The 13,828-nt window shown below is 33.9% G+C and overlaps 1 protein-coding gene and 1 long non-coding RNA gene across 2 annotated transcripts in view; one reads left to right on the top strand and one right to left on the bottom strand.

The window, feature by feature from the left end:
* The window catches only part of LOC133071613 (uncharacterized), a 352,151-nt gene that overhangs the window by 299,503 nt on the left and 38,820 nt on the right, over window positions 1-13,828 (bottom strand). The window lies entirely within an intron of this gene.
* MYOZ2 (myozenin 2) overlaps window positions 1-13,828 on the top strand; it is a 37,170-nt gene that overhangs the window by 10,861 nt on the left and 12,481 nt on the right. The window contains exons 2-3 of the mRNA XM_061164129.1: window positions 5,518-5,687; window positions 11,137-11,266. Coding sequence (XP_061020112.1) covers window positions 5,518-5,687; window positions 11,137-11,266 — 300 coding nt within the window. The remainder of the gene's footprint in view (window positions 1-5,517; window positions 5,688-11,136; window positions 11,267-13,828) is intronic.

The raw sequence follows: 13,828 nt of genomic DNA, 5'->3' as shown, positions 1-13,828 counted from the left end.
CTGGAGAAGGGAATGGCTACCCAATCCAGTATTCTTGCCTGGAGAATTCCATGGACACAGGAGCCTGACAGGCTATAGTCCATGAGGTGACAAAGAGTTGGATACAACTGAGCTGAGTGACTGAGTACAGAGGTGTGTAAGAATACAGAGCAAACCCAGTATGTTTTCCCAGTTTCCCCCAATATCAAAATCTTCAAAACTATGGTACAATATCACAATGAGAATATTGACATTCATGCAGTCCAGAGACTCCTATCAATCAGTAATCTACCTCCTATATATATATATATATATATATATATATATATATATTTTCATTTTAAGATGCTGTAAAATGCAATCATACAGTATGCAACCTTTGAGGATTAGCTTTTTTCACTCAGTGTAGTTCCCTGGAGGTAGATCCAGCTGTATGTTTCAATAGTTTGTTTGCTTTTATTGCTGAGTACCATGCTATGGATGGATCATAGTGTTTTTAACCATTTGTTGTTGTTTAGTAGCTAAGTTGTGTCCAACTCTCTTGAGACCCTATGAACTGTAGCCCACCAGGTTCCTCTGTCCATGGGATTTCCCAGCAAGAATACTGGAATGGGTTGCCATTTGCTTTTCCAGGGACTCTTTCCAACCCAGAGATTGAATCCACATCTCTTGCACTGTAGGAGGATTCTTTACTTGGGAAGCCCCTTTTAACCATCACTCATTAAAGTACATCTGATTCTTTTCTTATATTAAGAATAAAGCTGTGAACATTTGTGTATAGGTTTTTGTGTGAATATAAAACTTTCATTTCACTAGGATAAATGCTCAGTATTGCTGATATGCTCTATTTTCAATTTCACTTAGTTCAATGAATTTTTTATTTCCTTTGAGACTTCTTTGACCCACAGATTGTTTAGAAGTATTTTGTTGTTGTTGTTGTTTCCAAATATTTGGAGATTTTCTTGTAATCTTTCTGTTACTGATTTGTAGTGTGATTCCATTTTGATCAAAGACCATACTGGGTATAATTTTTACTCTTTTGAATTTGTCAAAGCTTATTTTATGGTGCAGGAAATGGTCTATCTTGGAGTATACTCTATGTGCACCTGGAAAGAATGTGTTTTGCTGTTCAGTAGAGTATTTTACAAACATTTACATCCTACTGGTTGATGGTGTCGTTGACTTCTTTTATGTCCTTGCTCATTTTCTGTTTGTTGAGAAAGGGATGTTGATGTCTCCAACTATAACTGTGGATTTATCTATTTCTCCTTTTAGTTTTATTAATTTTTGCTCCATTTCCAGCTCTGTTTTCTGATGAATACACATTTTAGGTCTTCTTGGTGGACCGACACTTTAATCATTATATAACATTCTCCCTCTCTGGTTATTTCCTTTGTTCTGAAGTCCACTTTATCTGATATTAATACAGCCACTTCTACTTCCCACTGATTAAGGTTTGTTTGATATCTTTTTCTATCCTGTTACTTTCAACTTGCCTATATTGCTCAAGGTACTTATTTTTGAAGTGGGTTTCTTCTAGACAATTAATATTTGGGTCATGTTTTTAAATCCAATCACTAGTCTCTATCCTCTAATTAGTATATTTTTAGCATTTATATTTAATGTAATTATTGATGTAGTAGACCTTAAGTCTATCATTTTAGTTTTTGCTTTCTGTTTGTTGTCTGTTTTTCATTTCTGTTTCCTTTTTCTTAGTTTCCTATGGGGTTTCTTGCCTATTTTTCAGAATTCAATTTTTATTTATCTCTAGTTTTTCAAGTATATATGTACAGTTTTTAGTAGTTGTTCTATTACATTATATATGTTTAATTTATCAAAGTCTACTGATGTTGTCATTTTATCAGTTTAAGTCAAGTACAGAAAACCTACCTACCTTTATGTCTATTTACCTCTCCCTGTTTATAACTGCTACTATTTATAATATAACTGTTACCTATTTTCTACATACATTTATAATTATATCTGAGAGGTTTATATAAGCAAACATAATTTAGAAAACTCAAGAGGGAAAGGAAAACTTATTGTATTTATCCACATTTTTGCTTACTGTAATATTTTCCTGTTCTTGATGTTTAAAGGTTCCTATTTTGTTTCCATCTTGTTTAAAGAACTTCATTTAGTTATTTGCTATGGTCTGAATATTTGTGTCCCCCCAGAATTCATATATTGAAATCCTAATGCCCCTGATGGTATTGGGAGATGAGGCCTTTGGGAGGTGATTAGGCCATGAGAGTGGGGTCTTCATGAATGATATTAACATCTTTATAAAAGAAGCCCAAGCGAGCTACCATGTCTCTTCCACTGCATGAAAACAAAGTGAGAAGTAGGCAGTCTGCAACTCAGAAGAATGACTTCAACTGAACCAACTATGCCAGAACCCATATCTCACACTTACAGCCTCCAGATCTATAAGAAATATATTTCTGCTGTTTATAAGTCACCAGTCTTGGATGTTTTGTTATAATTAGCATGACTCATTCTTTTAGGGTAGGTCTTCAGGAAGAATAATCTCCTACTTTTCCTTCATCTGAAGATGTCTCAAATGCCCCTTTATTTCTAAAGAATGTCTTCGCTGGGCATCAGATTCTGGGTTGACGTTTCTTTTCTTTCAGCATTTTTGTGCCACTTCCTTCTGGTCTTCATGGTTTCTGATGAGAAATCTACTGTCATTCTCATTTTTTTCTCCCTATAGGTAAGTTGTCATTTTTCTCTGGCTGCTTTCAAGATTTTCCCTTTGTCTTTATTTTTTAGAAGTTTATCATATGTCTTGTTGTAGAGTTCTATAGGTTTATCTTTCATAGACAACTTTTTGCTTCCTGAATCTGTAGGTTTATGTCTCTTGCCAAATTTGGGAAGTTTTCAGCCATTATTTCTTTGTGTACTTTTCCAGCCCCACACACCTCCTCCCCTTCTGGGACTTCAGTGATACAAATGCTGTTATCTTTTGTTGTAGTCACACTGATCCCTAAGGCTTTCTTTACCTTTTTTCTTATTTTTTTTCTCTTTTGTTCTTGTTGGGTAATTTCCATTACTCTGTCTCCCAGTTCACTGATTCTTGGCCTTTATCCCCTCCATTCTGCAACTGAATCCATCCACCAAACTTTTTATTTGGGGTATTTTTTTCAGTTCTGAAGTTTCCATTTGGGTCTTTATAACTTTTATTTCAGTCATGATTTTTTTCCCCTTTGCTAAAGTTTTCTAAAATTTTCCATTTGCTTCCAGAAACTTTGTAATTGCTCTTTGAAGCATTTTTTATCATGGCCACTTTAAAATCTTTGTTATATAATTTTAATATCTCAGTCTTCTCATGCTGGCATTGGTCTTTTTTCCCATTTAGTTTGAGATCTTCTTGTTTCTATGACAAATGAGTTTTTTATTTGAGTCTGCACATTTTCATATTATATTTTAAGAATCTTGCTCTTATTTAAGCCTTCAATTTTATCTATACTTGTCTGACATTGCTTCAGGATGGGAAGGAGAGTGCCACCTCATTCATCACTGCCAGGTAGAAATAAGAAGTCACAGTTTCAGTTGGCTCATATTGAAACTTGACATCACTTAGTTACTACTAGGAGGTGGTGGGAGTTCAGAATCTCCACCTAGTCTCTACTGACTCTGCAGGGATTGAAGGTTGTTACTGGCTAACAGGGACGAAAGTCCCAGCTTCCTCCTTGGCCTCTCAGATAACACCTTATATAAGGGTGCACTGGGGCACCTCGTTATAGCTTTGCCAGGGTAAAATCCTGGGCTCTACACTTGAAATTTGTTGGTATGGGTGAGGCTAGTTTTTTTCTGTGGCATTTGGCTAAAGTAGAGTAGCTATTGTCTAAAAGTTTCTTGTCTTTATAGGTTGCTCCTTTCTGGTCTTGACTAGTGAGAACAATCTTTTACTGTAGGTTTTTGGCTGCACCTGTTGCACGTTTCTCAGTTAAAAGCATTTTCAGCTCCAAGTCTGGGATATGTGGGGTCAAAAGAAACCCAAAGAATTAGTACCGTGTTGTTCCTTGGTCCTGAGGTCCCTAGCTGGTCTGCCTTCTTCCCTCCAACTTTTAGTCTTCTTATGTTTATTTTATACTAATGTCCAGGATTTTTAGTTTTACTTAGTAAACGTACAGGGAAAAGTATATCTAGTCTGTCTTCATAGAAACAGAAGTCTTGATGTCACAATTTTTATAATTAGCAGAGCTCCTCTTCAGTTAACATCAAAATATATAAGCAAAGTGATTTCTTCAAAGCAAAATGGGGAGAAAATTTATAAGCAATTTTATTATTTTATTCCTAAAGACCTCAAAAAGCCTAATTATTAGGGTTAATTTGTAACATCAGAAAATGTTGTCCCAATCTTCCAGGATATTTATTTTATGAATGGTCCAATTTTTTTTCCTCTGCATTTAACAGCAGTTCATAGTGGCAAAAGAACTCTGTGTGTTACCAAAAAAAGCATTTCTGGTTAAAGGAGCAAATGGAGGAGTTTTCTTTTGGAATTTCAGAAAAGTCCTTCAGTACTAGAAATAGAAAATAATAGTTGTTTACTGAACATCTCCTCTATTTAAGGCATGGAGGACACAAAGACAAAAACATAAAGAAAATGCAAATCACAGAATAAGTAAAATGGAATCAAGTAATATTGATTCCATGCTATGGGAATACAGAAAAGGCATAAATAATTATGCATAGAAATTTTAGAGAAGGAATTGACAGAAATGGCACATAAACTGGATTGAGAAGGATTATTCAATACTTACCACCTACCTACTTTATGTTAGGCTCCTTGATGCAAGATACAGAATTAATAGTATTCTGACAGAGAAATGGGTGGCATGAGTCAAGGCATAAGCATTCTTGTAATGGAGACCGTTCAAACTGATACATAAAAATGCTGGGAGTCAAACAGAGCTTATGAACAGAACAATGAGTGGTATTGTTTGATAAGTCACTAAATAAGGAAAGAATAAATTAATAGTGTCATTAAACTTCACTCACTCTTTTATGTGCCAGGTATGATATGAAACATTTTATTTAATCCTTACATAAAACCTATGCAGTGGGTATTATTATTATTAGTCCCACTTTAGTGATAAGAAAATTGAGGTTTACAAAAAAATAAGCAACATACCTACAATCATACAGTTAGAAAGTAGTAGAGCCAGAATTTAACCCAAGGTAGTCTGAGTAAAGAGCCTGTATTTTAGTTACTATACTAGCATATTGTTGTTGTTTAGTTACCAAGTTGTGTTGGTTCTTTTGTGACCCCATGGACTGTAGCCTGTCAGGCTCCTCTGTCCATGGGATTTCCCAGGCAGAAATACTGGAGTGGGTTGCCATTTCCTTCTCCAGGGGGTCTTTCCTACACAGGGATGGAACCAGTGTCTCCTGCATTGGCAGGCAGATTCTTTACTATTGATCCACCAGGGATGCCTATTCTAACATATAGCAGATAGTAAATTATGAAATTTAGCAGAGCATTTAAAAATGCTTATCTTAGGGTTTTTCACGCACATGAATATTGTTTTACAGATGTAGATGTCATGCACCTGGGCAAAAAAGTCAGCATCCCCAGAGACATCATGTTGGAAGAATTATCCCATCTCAGTAACCGTGGTGCCAGACTATTTAAGATGCGACAAAGAAGATCTGACAAATATACATTTGAAAATTTCCAGTATGAATCTAAAGCACAAATAAATGTAGGTATAACTTGATAATACAGTTATCTAAATAAATGGGAAGCATTTCTAAACTTATATGTATTATTAAATTCCCAAACAAGTATTTTACAAATTTTCTTTTCATTGATTCTGTTATACTTTTTTTCATAATAATGAATAATTTAGGTGGATAAATGATTATGCCTGATATGAGTATCTTTTTAGTTCAGTAGAGACATTGCATGTTTGTAGATTTGGCACTGAAGAACTGGTCTGTTCTGCTAAGAGGAGGGAGAGGGAGTGGAGACTGGTGGAACTAAAAGTTTCCATATCTTATCACCACTGGTTAAATGTTTGGGATGGAAACAATTCCAAAGCACACAGTGCTCCATAAAGTAAGTATAAGCATTTTATTGGCTGAAAACATCCTGGCATTGAAACATGCCTGGGAACTAGACACAGTTGATCTCCTTTCAAAGTATTCATTCCATGTTGTATAGAGAAGTCTGGTACTCACTGACAACAAAATCAATGTGGATAAAACTCTTTGGACAAAAGTTTCCATCACCCAAAAGTTAAAACAAACAAACTTATTAAATTATATTTCACATGTTGCATGAACACCATATTCTTTTAAATTGTCATTCAGAAAGATTTTAGAGGAAAAAGTTCATAATTGAAAAACGATTAGCTTTGGGAAAATATTTTAAAAATAAAATACTAGTGTGAAGAATCAAAAAGGAATAGTGCACTATAGGAGATGGTGGAGACTACAACAATATAAGTTTTTTTTTTCTTTTTAAACTAAGGGTTTCTTTCTATAGCTATGAAAAGTTCACAAGTTTACTCATGAATTTAAACCTGAAACCTTTCCCACTGCCATCACTAGTAAGCTGTTTTGAATGGACAGCTAAATTCTTTATAGCAAACAGACTGGTCTTTTATCATAAAACACGCTACAGAACTAACATTTGCACTCACAAACACTAAAATTTTACTCATTCTTGAAATTTCTATTTCCCTTGTTATGATTCTGCTTAACAATAAATGGTTAGAGAACATCTTAAATAGTTTGTTTTTCACATTAATGTGCATCTTTAAACATCCATGAATTGAATCTAGCTATAATTATGAATTCAGTTAGACATCAAATTTTACTCAACCATAGTATTTACACTTAATGAAGGATGATTTTCACTTGAAGTCATGGATAAATGTCATGGTATCCTATGGTATCCTATAATTACGCTCAGTATCCTCTTATCAGAATATGTCTGCAGCTAACACAGTATGAACCTAAAATAACCTCTAGCTCATCTGATGGATAATGACAATAGAGAGGTAGCTCTGAAGAAGAATATGAAATATAGTGTCTTAATGGAAATTCTTTGAAAAGTCATCTACAAGTCTAGACATCTAAATAAATCCAGTTTTCATAACTAGTATTTATATCTCTAAGTATAATGCTTTAATTACAATTCTGAAGGAAGGTATAAGATTTAAAATGTCCATTAGAATACAACATATTTTCTCAACACTAGTATTCCAAATTATTGACAATAATCTTATATACCTGTGGTCAAACATTCTGGTCATAGGTAAAATATATAAGAATATGCCTTAATACTTTTCCAGCACTCCTAGAAGATTGAGAACTAAATAGTCCCAAACAGCTGTACTGAAATATTTGAACATATACTGAATATACAGAAACAATTAAATGCTAATAAGTAGCATAAAATAATAACAATATATGGAATGAAGTCACATGTCACTGAGTTACACAATATACTCTGAGTCTGATGAAATTTGCTCTCTTCTTTAGAAATTAGGAAAGTAGTATTTAAGGAAGAACACATATTGATTTGGCTTAAGCAACACCATAATAAAGGAGATTGAAATCCAGCTCTCTGAATTCTAGAGTTCTTGACACTGACACTTGTCAAGGTATAATTAAAAGAAACTCTGGCCTGGGAACTGGAAGACCAACGTTCAGTCCTGGCAATCCCACGAACTGTGTAATCGGGAGTCAATTTAAAACTTTCTTTGCCTTTCTGGTCCTGTTTTCTCATTTATAAAATACAGGGTTGACACAAATGGTTTTGTAAGGTGCCTCTGGCTTTAAAGATTTGTGTTCACTGATCTTAAGTTTATAAATGACCTGCATAATAAATCACTGAGCTACATTATATGATGACACATTTGCTTTTATCAATGCTTTAGACTGCAACTTTAAGCAAGCATTGACAATATGACAGAAATTTAGAGGATATTAGGTTTGGGTCTATTTCCATTCATTTATTTATACTTTCGGCAGAAATTTATTGATTGCCTACTGTGTTCTAGAAACTATGCTTGGATTTCAAAGATAAATTAATACAGCCCTTGTCTAGTGATGGAGGGACAAAATAACACTGAAAAATAGAAAGCAATGATTTACTTAAAATCTAGTTCTTGAATCATCTTTACATGATTTATATCACATTACTGTTATTGACTACATTTTCTGAAATAATCTTTTACTGGTTCCCTTGAGCTTTATATAGTCAAAATAATGATTTAACTTACATTTATGCATTTCTTATAATTTCAGGGTATCATTAAATAAATATATAAACCAACTCTTTGGTAATCAATGCCATCTATTAAAATATTAAGTATAATTACAAAAAATAAGCACAGCTTTTGGCTTATTTTCTTGCTGAGAAACTAGTAAATTCAAGCCACACAAACCTCTCTGCAAACAGAGAGTATGCATTTTTAAAATAAAATGAAGATACACTGCTTGCTACACATGCCAATTTTAAAGTCCTAGTTCATGAACTGGTCAACTTCTTACACATACACATACAAAAAGGGATGAAGAAAATAAGCATACCAGAGAAATAAAAGAATGATTCATCATAATTAAAATTCCTTTCTATAAGTTACTACAAAAGGATATTATCCAAAACAATCCACGGACTTCGCTGGTGGCACAGTGGATAAGAATCTGCCTGCCAAGGCAGGAGACATGGGTCCAATCCCTGGTCTGGGGAGACTCCACATCCTGTGGAGCAGCTAAGCCTGCGAGCAGCAACCACTAAGCCTGTGTGTGGAGCTACTGGAGCCCCCAGCCCAGAGCCCGTGCTCTGCTGCAAGAGATGCCACCAACATGAGAAGCCACACACAGCAACAAACAGCAGCTGCCCCCCCCAGCTCTGCCCCACCACTTGCCACCACTAGAGAAAGCCCACGCAGAAGCAATGAAGAGCAGTCAAAAAGAAAAAGAAAAGAATCTGCCTTCCAATGCAGGAGACTTGGGTTCAATCCCTGGTCAAGGAACTAAGAAAAAAAAAAAAAAAATCCACAGTTTATAGTTAAAACTACATGTCTGCAGTAACTAAGCACTTTTAAAATTCCTTAGAGGCACTCCCTGGTGGCCCAGTGGTTAAGACTTCACCTTCCAGTGCAAGGGGCATGGGTTCCATATCGGGGAGCTAAGACCCCACATGCTTCATGGTCAAAAAACCAGAACATAAACAACAGAAGCAATATTGTAACAAATTCAATAAAGACTTAAAAAAATCTTTAGAAGTCTCATATAATATTGGAAAAAGGGGAATTATACCATAAAAAGTAATTCTGAAATAAGACGTAACTAAATACACTGAGGTTCAAAAAACATATATATTTTGTTCAAAAATAACATTATAAACATTATTTAAGGCTATCATAACTAAAATAAGTCACTACCCAACTATTATAAGACTTTGCTTGTATACTTAACAACGACAAACAGAGGTACTGGGTGTCTCCTGATAATTAATGACTAGCTAGAAAGAGTTTATTTTCCTGTCTATAAAGGAGGTTAGTATTAGAATTTTTAAATTAATGTAGGTAGAATGATTTATAAGTTTAGGTGAAACTCATTTCATGGACAGTAACTTAGAAAAAGTAATTTTAATGCATGATACAAGTAAACTTTCTATATTTATCTCAACTGGCTTTTATTTATAATTAAAGTTAGCAAGAATTTTTTTTTTCTAAGAAGTGGTGAAGGTTCAGAAGTGAAAAAAGTTGTTAATCAAGTCAATTAAATTGAACACTTAAGATAATGGCTAAATTCAAAACACTAAAAACTGATGTATTTGAGTATAGCACTATCTACCTTTAGAAATTGTTTCTTTTTGCCTATTGAATACAATGCAAACTCACATGGCCAGTAATCAAGACCCATGCTCATCTAGCTGCCTCTCATGCCTTCCTTCCTGTCTCCACAAGTCAGCTTGCAACTACTAACATCGCCCTGCTCATGTCCACAGAAACTTTACCAGGATGCTGCCTAGAATAAGGTGAATGTAAAAGGCACCTGGAGAGTGTCTGTGGGTGGGTGAAGGCTGAAAATGGGATAAACTTTATTTTCTTCATAATTTTGTCAGGTGAGGCCTTAATTTATGATCTTTAGTTATTGTAAGCATTTGGATTTTAGTATGAAATAATCACATTTCTATAAAGCTAAATAATTATTAAATTGCAAAAGTGTACTTTACCTTTTCATCTTATAAATAAATACAGAAATAAAAAAATATTTTAAAATATGTTTGGCTCATGTCACACAGAAAAAGACTCAAAAATTGGTGTTTATTTGCTATGGCCTTCAGTAAATTTTTCTTTACAAAGTTAAAAGATGATTTGACCTTATGCAATTAAATAGATTGACTTCTTTTAAAAAATATGTATCTCTCATGTATAATTAAAATAATATTTTATTATAGAGGTAAATCCTAGCTATACTTCTGAGGATATAACCTATTACAATGTCTGTTCTTCTCTGTTAAAAACCAATTGACTGTTTTGAAAGGGCTATATTGCCATAAAATAAATCCTAAATTATAACAGTAAAGCAAATTCACCTAAAACTTTAGACAAACGCTCTTTTAAATATTCTGTTTTCTAGAAACACCAAATTCTTCCTTCTATATAAGTTTATGCAGCTTAAAGTGAAAATATTTTTCTGTTATACATGACTAATGTCCAAATTTCAAACTAATCTTTAAAATTAGTCATATTAAAGAATATAATTAAATCCCAAGTATAAGCAAACTAATAATGTAACAATGACTAAGTTGTATGTTTGGCAAGTATGCTATATGATATTAAATCAGTAAAGACTTACAAATTAAATAGATTTATCTTATGGATATATTGTGAATAGTAAATTAGATAACTGATATGAAGCCCTGGACACAGTGCCTGGCACATAGTAAGGCTTAATTAATTATTATTAAGTAGATCACTACCATAAAACAGAATTTAGATTGATATCAGTAAAATTGCTCATTCAATTGCTCAACTGGGTACCATATAAATTATTGAGACAGTATGTAACGATGAATTGGCATTATATTTAAATTCCAAGTATACAAATGGAGTTTTGCACATGTGATATGTCCTATTAGTGTATATTTTTGAGTTTTCAGTTGAGTTTACTTTTGGTCAAATACAGCACAATATTGCCATGCAGAATGAGAAACTGGACGGAAGCAACTTGGAAAGTGGTTCACAGCAAGCACCATTTACTCCTCCTAACACTCCGGATCCACGAAGTCCCCCAAATCCAGAAAACATTGCACCAGGTAACTAATTCCCTTACAAACAGAATAATAAAACTGCTGTGCACATAAATATATGACTCAAGTCACTTGGATTCTTTAGTAAATGGTGTCTGAATGATACAGCTTTTCACATTATGTACCTATTTTGTAGATAAGTTCAGGACAAATGTAAAGATTATACCTAGAGGAGTTTAGTAACACATTTACAGGAGTCTTATGTTCTTTCAGATGGCCCATAGCTTTTGTTGGCAATCGTCTATTATACTAAAAATTAAGTTTGTTTGTAATTATATTGAAATCGTATTTGTATAGAACTGTGTAGTTTATGAAATACTATTATATGTATTTATCTTCTTTAATTTAATAATAATTATGACACTTATTATAATCCTCATTTTACAAATTAAGAACTTGAGGTTGTGAATAGCTAGAAGCCAACACTGACTGATTAAGAATTAAATCCAGCTCTGATACCAAATTCACAGATGTATCATGTGAGTGACCCTGTGGAGACTGCTTTTGTTATTTTCTGCTCTTTTATAAGGCTTTAAATGCAATCCTCTAATACTGTATATCTGTTTATTATCTTTAAAAAGAAGTAAAGTGAAAGTGAAGTTGCTCAGTCATGTCTGACTCTTTGCGACCCCATGGAATATAAATACAATCCATGGAATTCTCCAGGCCAGAATCCTGGAGTGGGTAGCCTTTTCCTTCTCCAGGGGATCTTCCCAATTCAGGGATCGAACTGGGGTCTCCTGCACTGCAGGTGGATTCTTTACCAACTGAGCTATGAGGGAAGTCCAAAAAATAAGTAAATGTTTATTCAAACCAGTACATGCTATTTGAAGTATTGTTAGATTTTGAAATGTTAAATCAGAAAAATTATCTGCTCTACTTAGACAATATCTTTCCAAAATAATTTAAAGCAAGTACCTTTAAGTTTTTCCTCAAGAAAATTATAATAAAATTGCAATAAAATTCTCAAATAGCTTTCAAATAGCTTTTTTTTTTTTTTTTTTATGACAGAAGAGCAGGCAACAGGTTCTGCACATACAACATTAAGCTCATGTGGCAAAAACAAAAAGAATCTGATGGGTCTGGGTTCAACCTGTGATCTCCTCTTTTTTTTTTTTGGTTAATATGACTTTTAATATGACTGTATACATGGACAACTGAAAATAGGAAAAAAAACTCCAAATTAATGGTTCAACATACTACAGCTGTTACTAAAGACAGTATGCTGGGATTTTAAGAAAATACTCCAGTAAATGAACCATCCTTAAATGAATTTAAATTCATCAAGCCCTCTTTTAATAAAAACACACTGTAGTGGCAGAAATTTATCCTTTTTTTCAACACTCCATAATAAAAACAGGAGTTCCCTCAGTTTTCTCCCTCCTTTAGTATTTAGTTGCTAGTAGTCTCTCAAATGGTAAAATTAAGTGAATTTATATTATCAAATGAAAGTGAAAGTTTGTACAGCCAAGCTCAGAAGCAAAAGTGAAGAAGGACAAAGGGTAAAAGCTGATGGATGTCATGCAGAACAGGGACCTTCATGGCAGTGTCCTGGGTACCAAACACAGTCAACATTCCATCATTTTTTCATTGCTCTTAAATGAGCAAAATAAAATTATTCTTTTTATTTAAAGAAATAATAAATCTTTATCCTGTCCCTCCATAATTTGTGATCAGGTAAGGCAAAATAAGTCCCATCACCACTGCGGACAGCAGCAATAAAGCTGCTGGATCTTTCATCCATACCCACTTTACTACTGTGCTGAGAATGAAAATAAATCTCTGAGTCTGTTTCTTCAATCTGTAAAATAAAGAAAATAAATCTCACTGCACATGGTTGTTGTGAAAATTAAATGTGAGAATGTGAGTATAGTCCTTAATATACAATAAAATAGTGAGTTAAAATTCATCCTTTCCTTACCCATCTTTATATACTTAATACATAGTAGAGTATATATATTTCCTTTAAGCTCCAACCACTATACTGCAACCTTCTGCTACCTAATGTGTGGAATGATAAGGTTTTTTAATAGGAAAGGGAAGACATATAGAAAAGTTTATGTTGATTCAATCTGGTACTTCCATTACTAAGTTAAAATTTTTATTATGAATCAATAACCATTGATTACTATGAATCAATGGTGTGATCACTTACCTAGAGCCAGGCATCCTGGAGTGTGAAGTCAAGTGGGCATTAGGAAGCATCACTATGATCAAAGCTACTAGAGGTGATGGAATTTCAGCTGACCTATTTCAAATTCTAAAAGATGAAGCAGTTAGGTGCTGCACTCAATATGCCAGCAAATTTGGAAAACTCAGCAGTGGCTACAGGGTTGGAAAAGGTCAGTTTTCGTTCCATTCCCAAAAAAAGGTAATGCCAAAGAATGTTCAAACTCCCGCACAATTGCACATTTTACATGCTAGCCAAGTAATGCTCAAATTATTCAAGCTCAGCTTCAACAGTACATGAACCAAGAACTTCCAGATGGTCAAGTTGGATTTAGAAAAGGCAGAGGAACCAGAGATCAAATTGCCAACATTTGCTGGATCATAGAAAAAACAAGAGAA

The sequence above is a fragment of the Dama dama genome, chromosome 17, assembly GCF_033118175.1.
Source record: "Dama dama isolate Ldn47 chromosome 17, ASM3311817v1, whole genome shotgun sequence".
NCBI lineage: Eukaryota > Metazoa > Chordata > Mammalia > Artiodactyla > Cervidae > Dama > Dama dama.
This window is presented reverse-complemented; position numbering and strand designations above follow the sequence as displayed.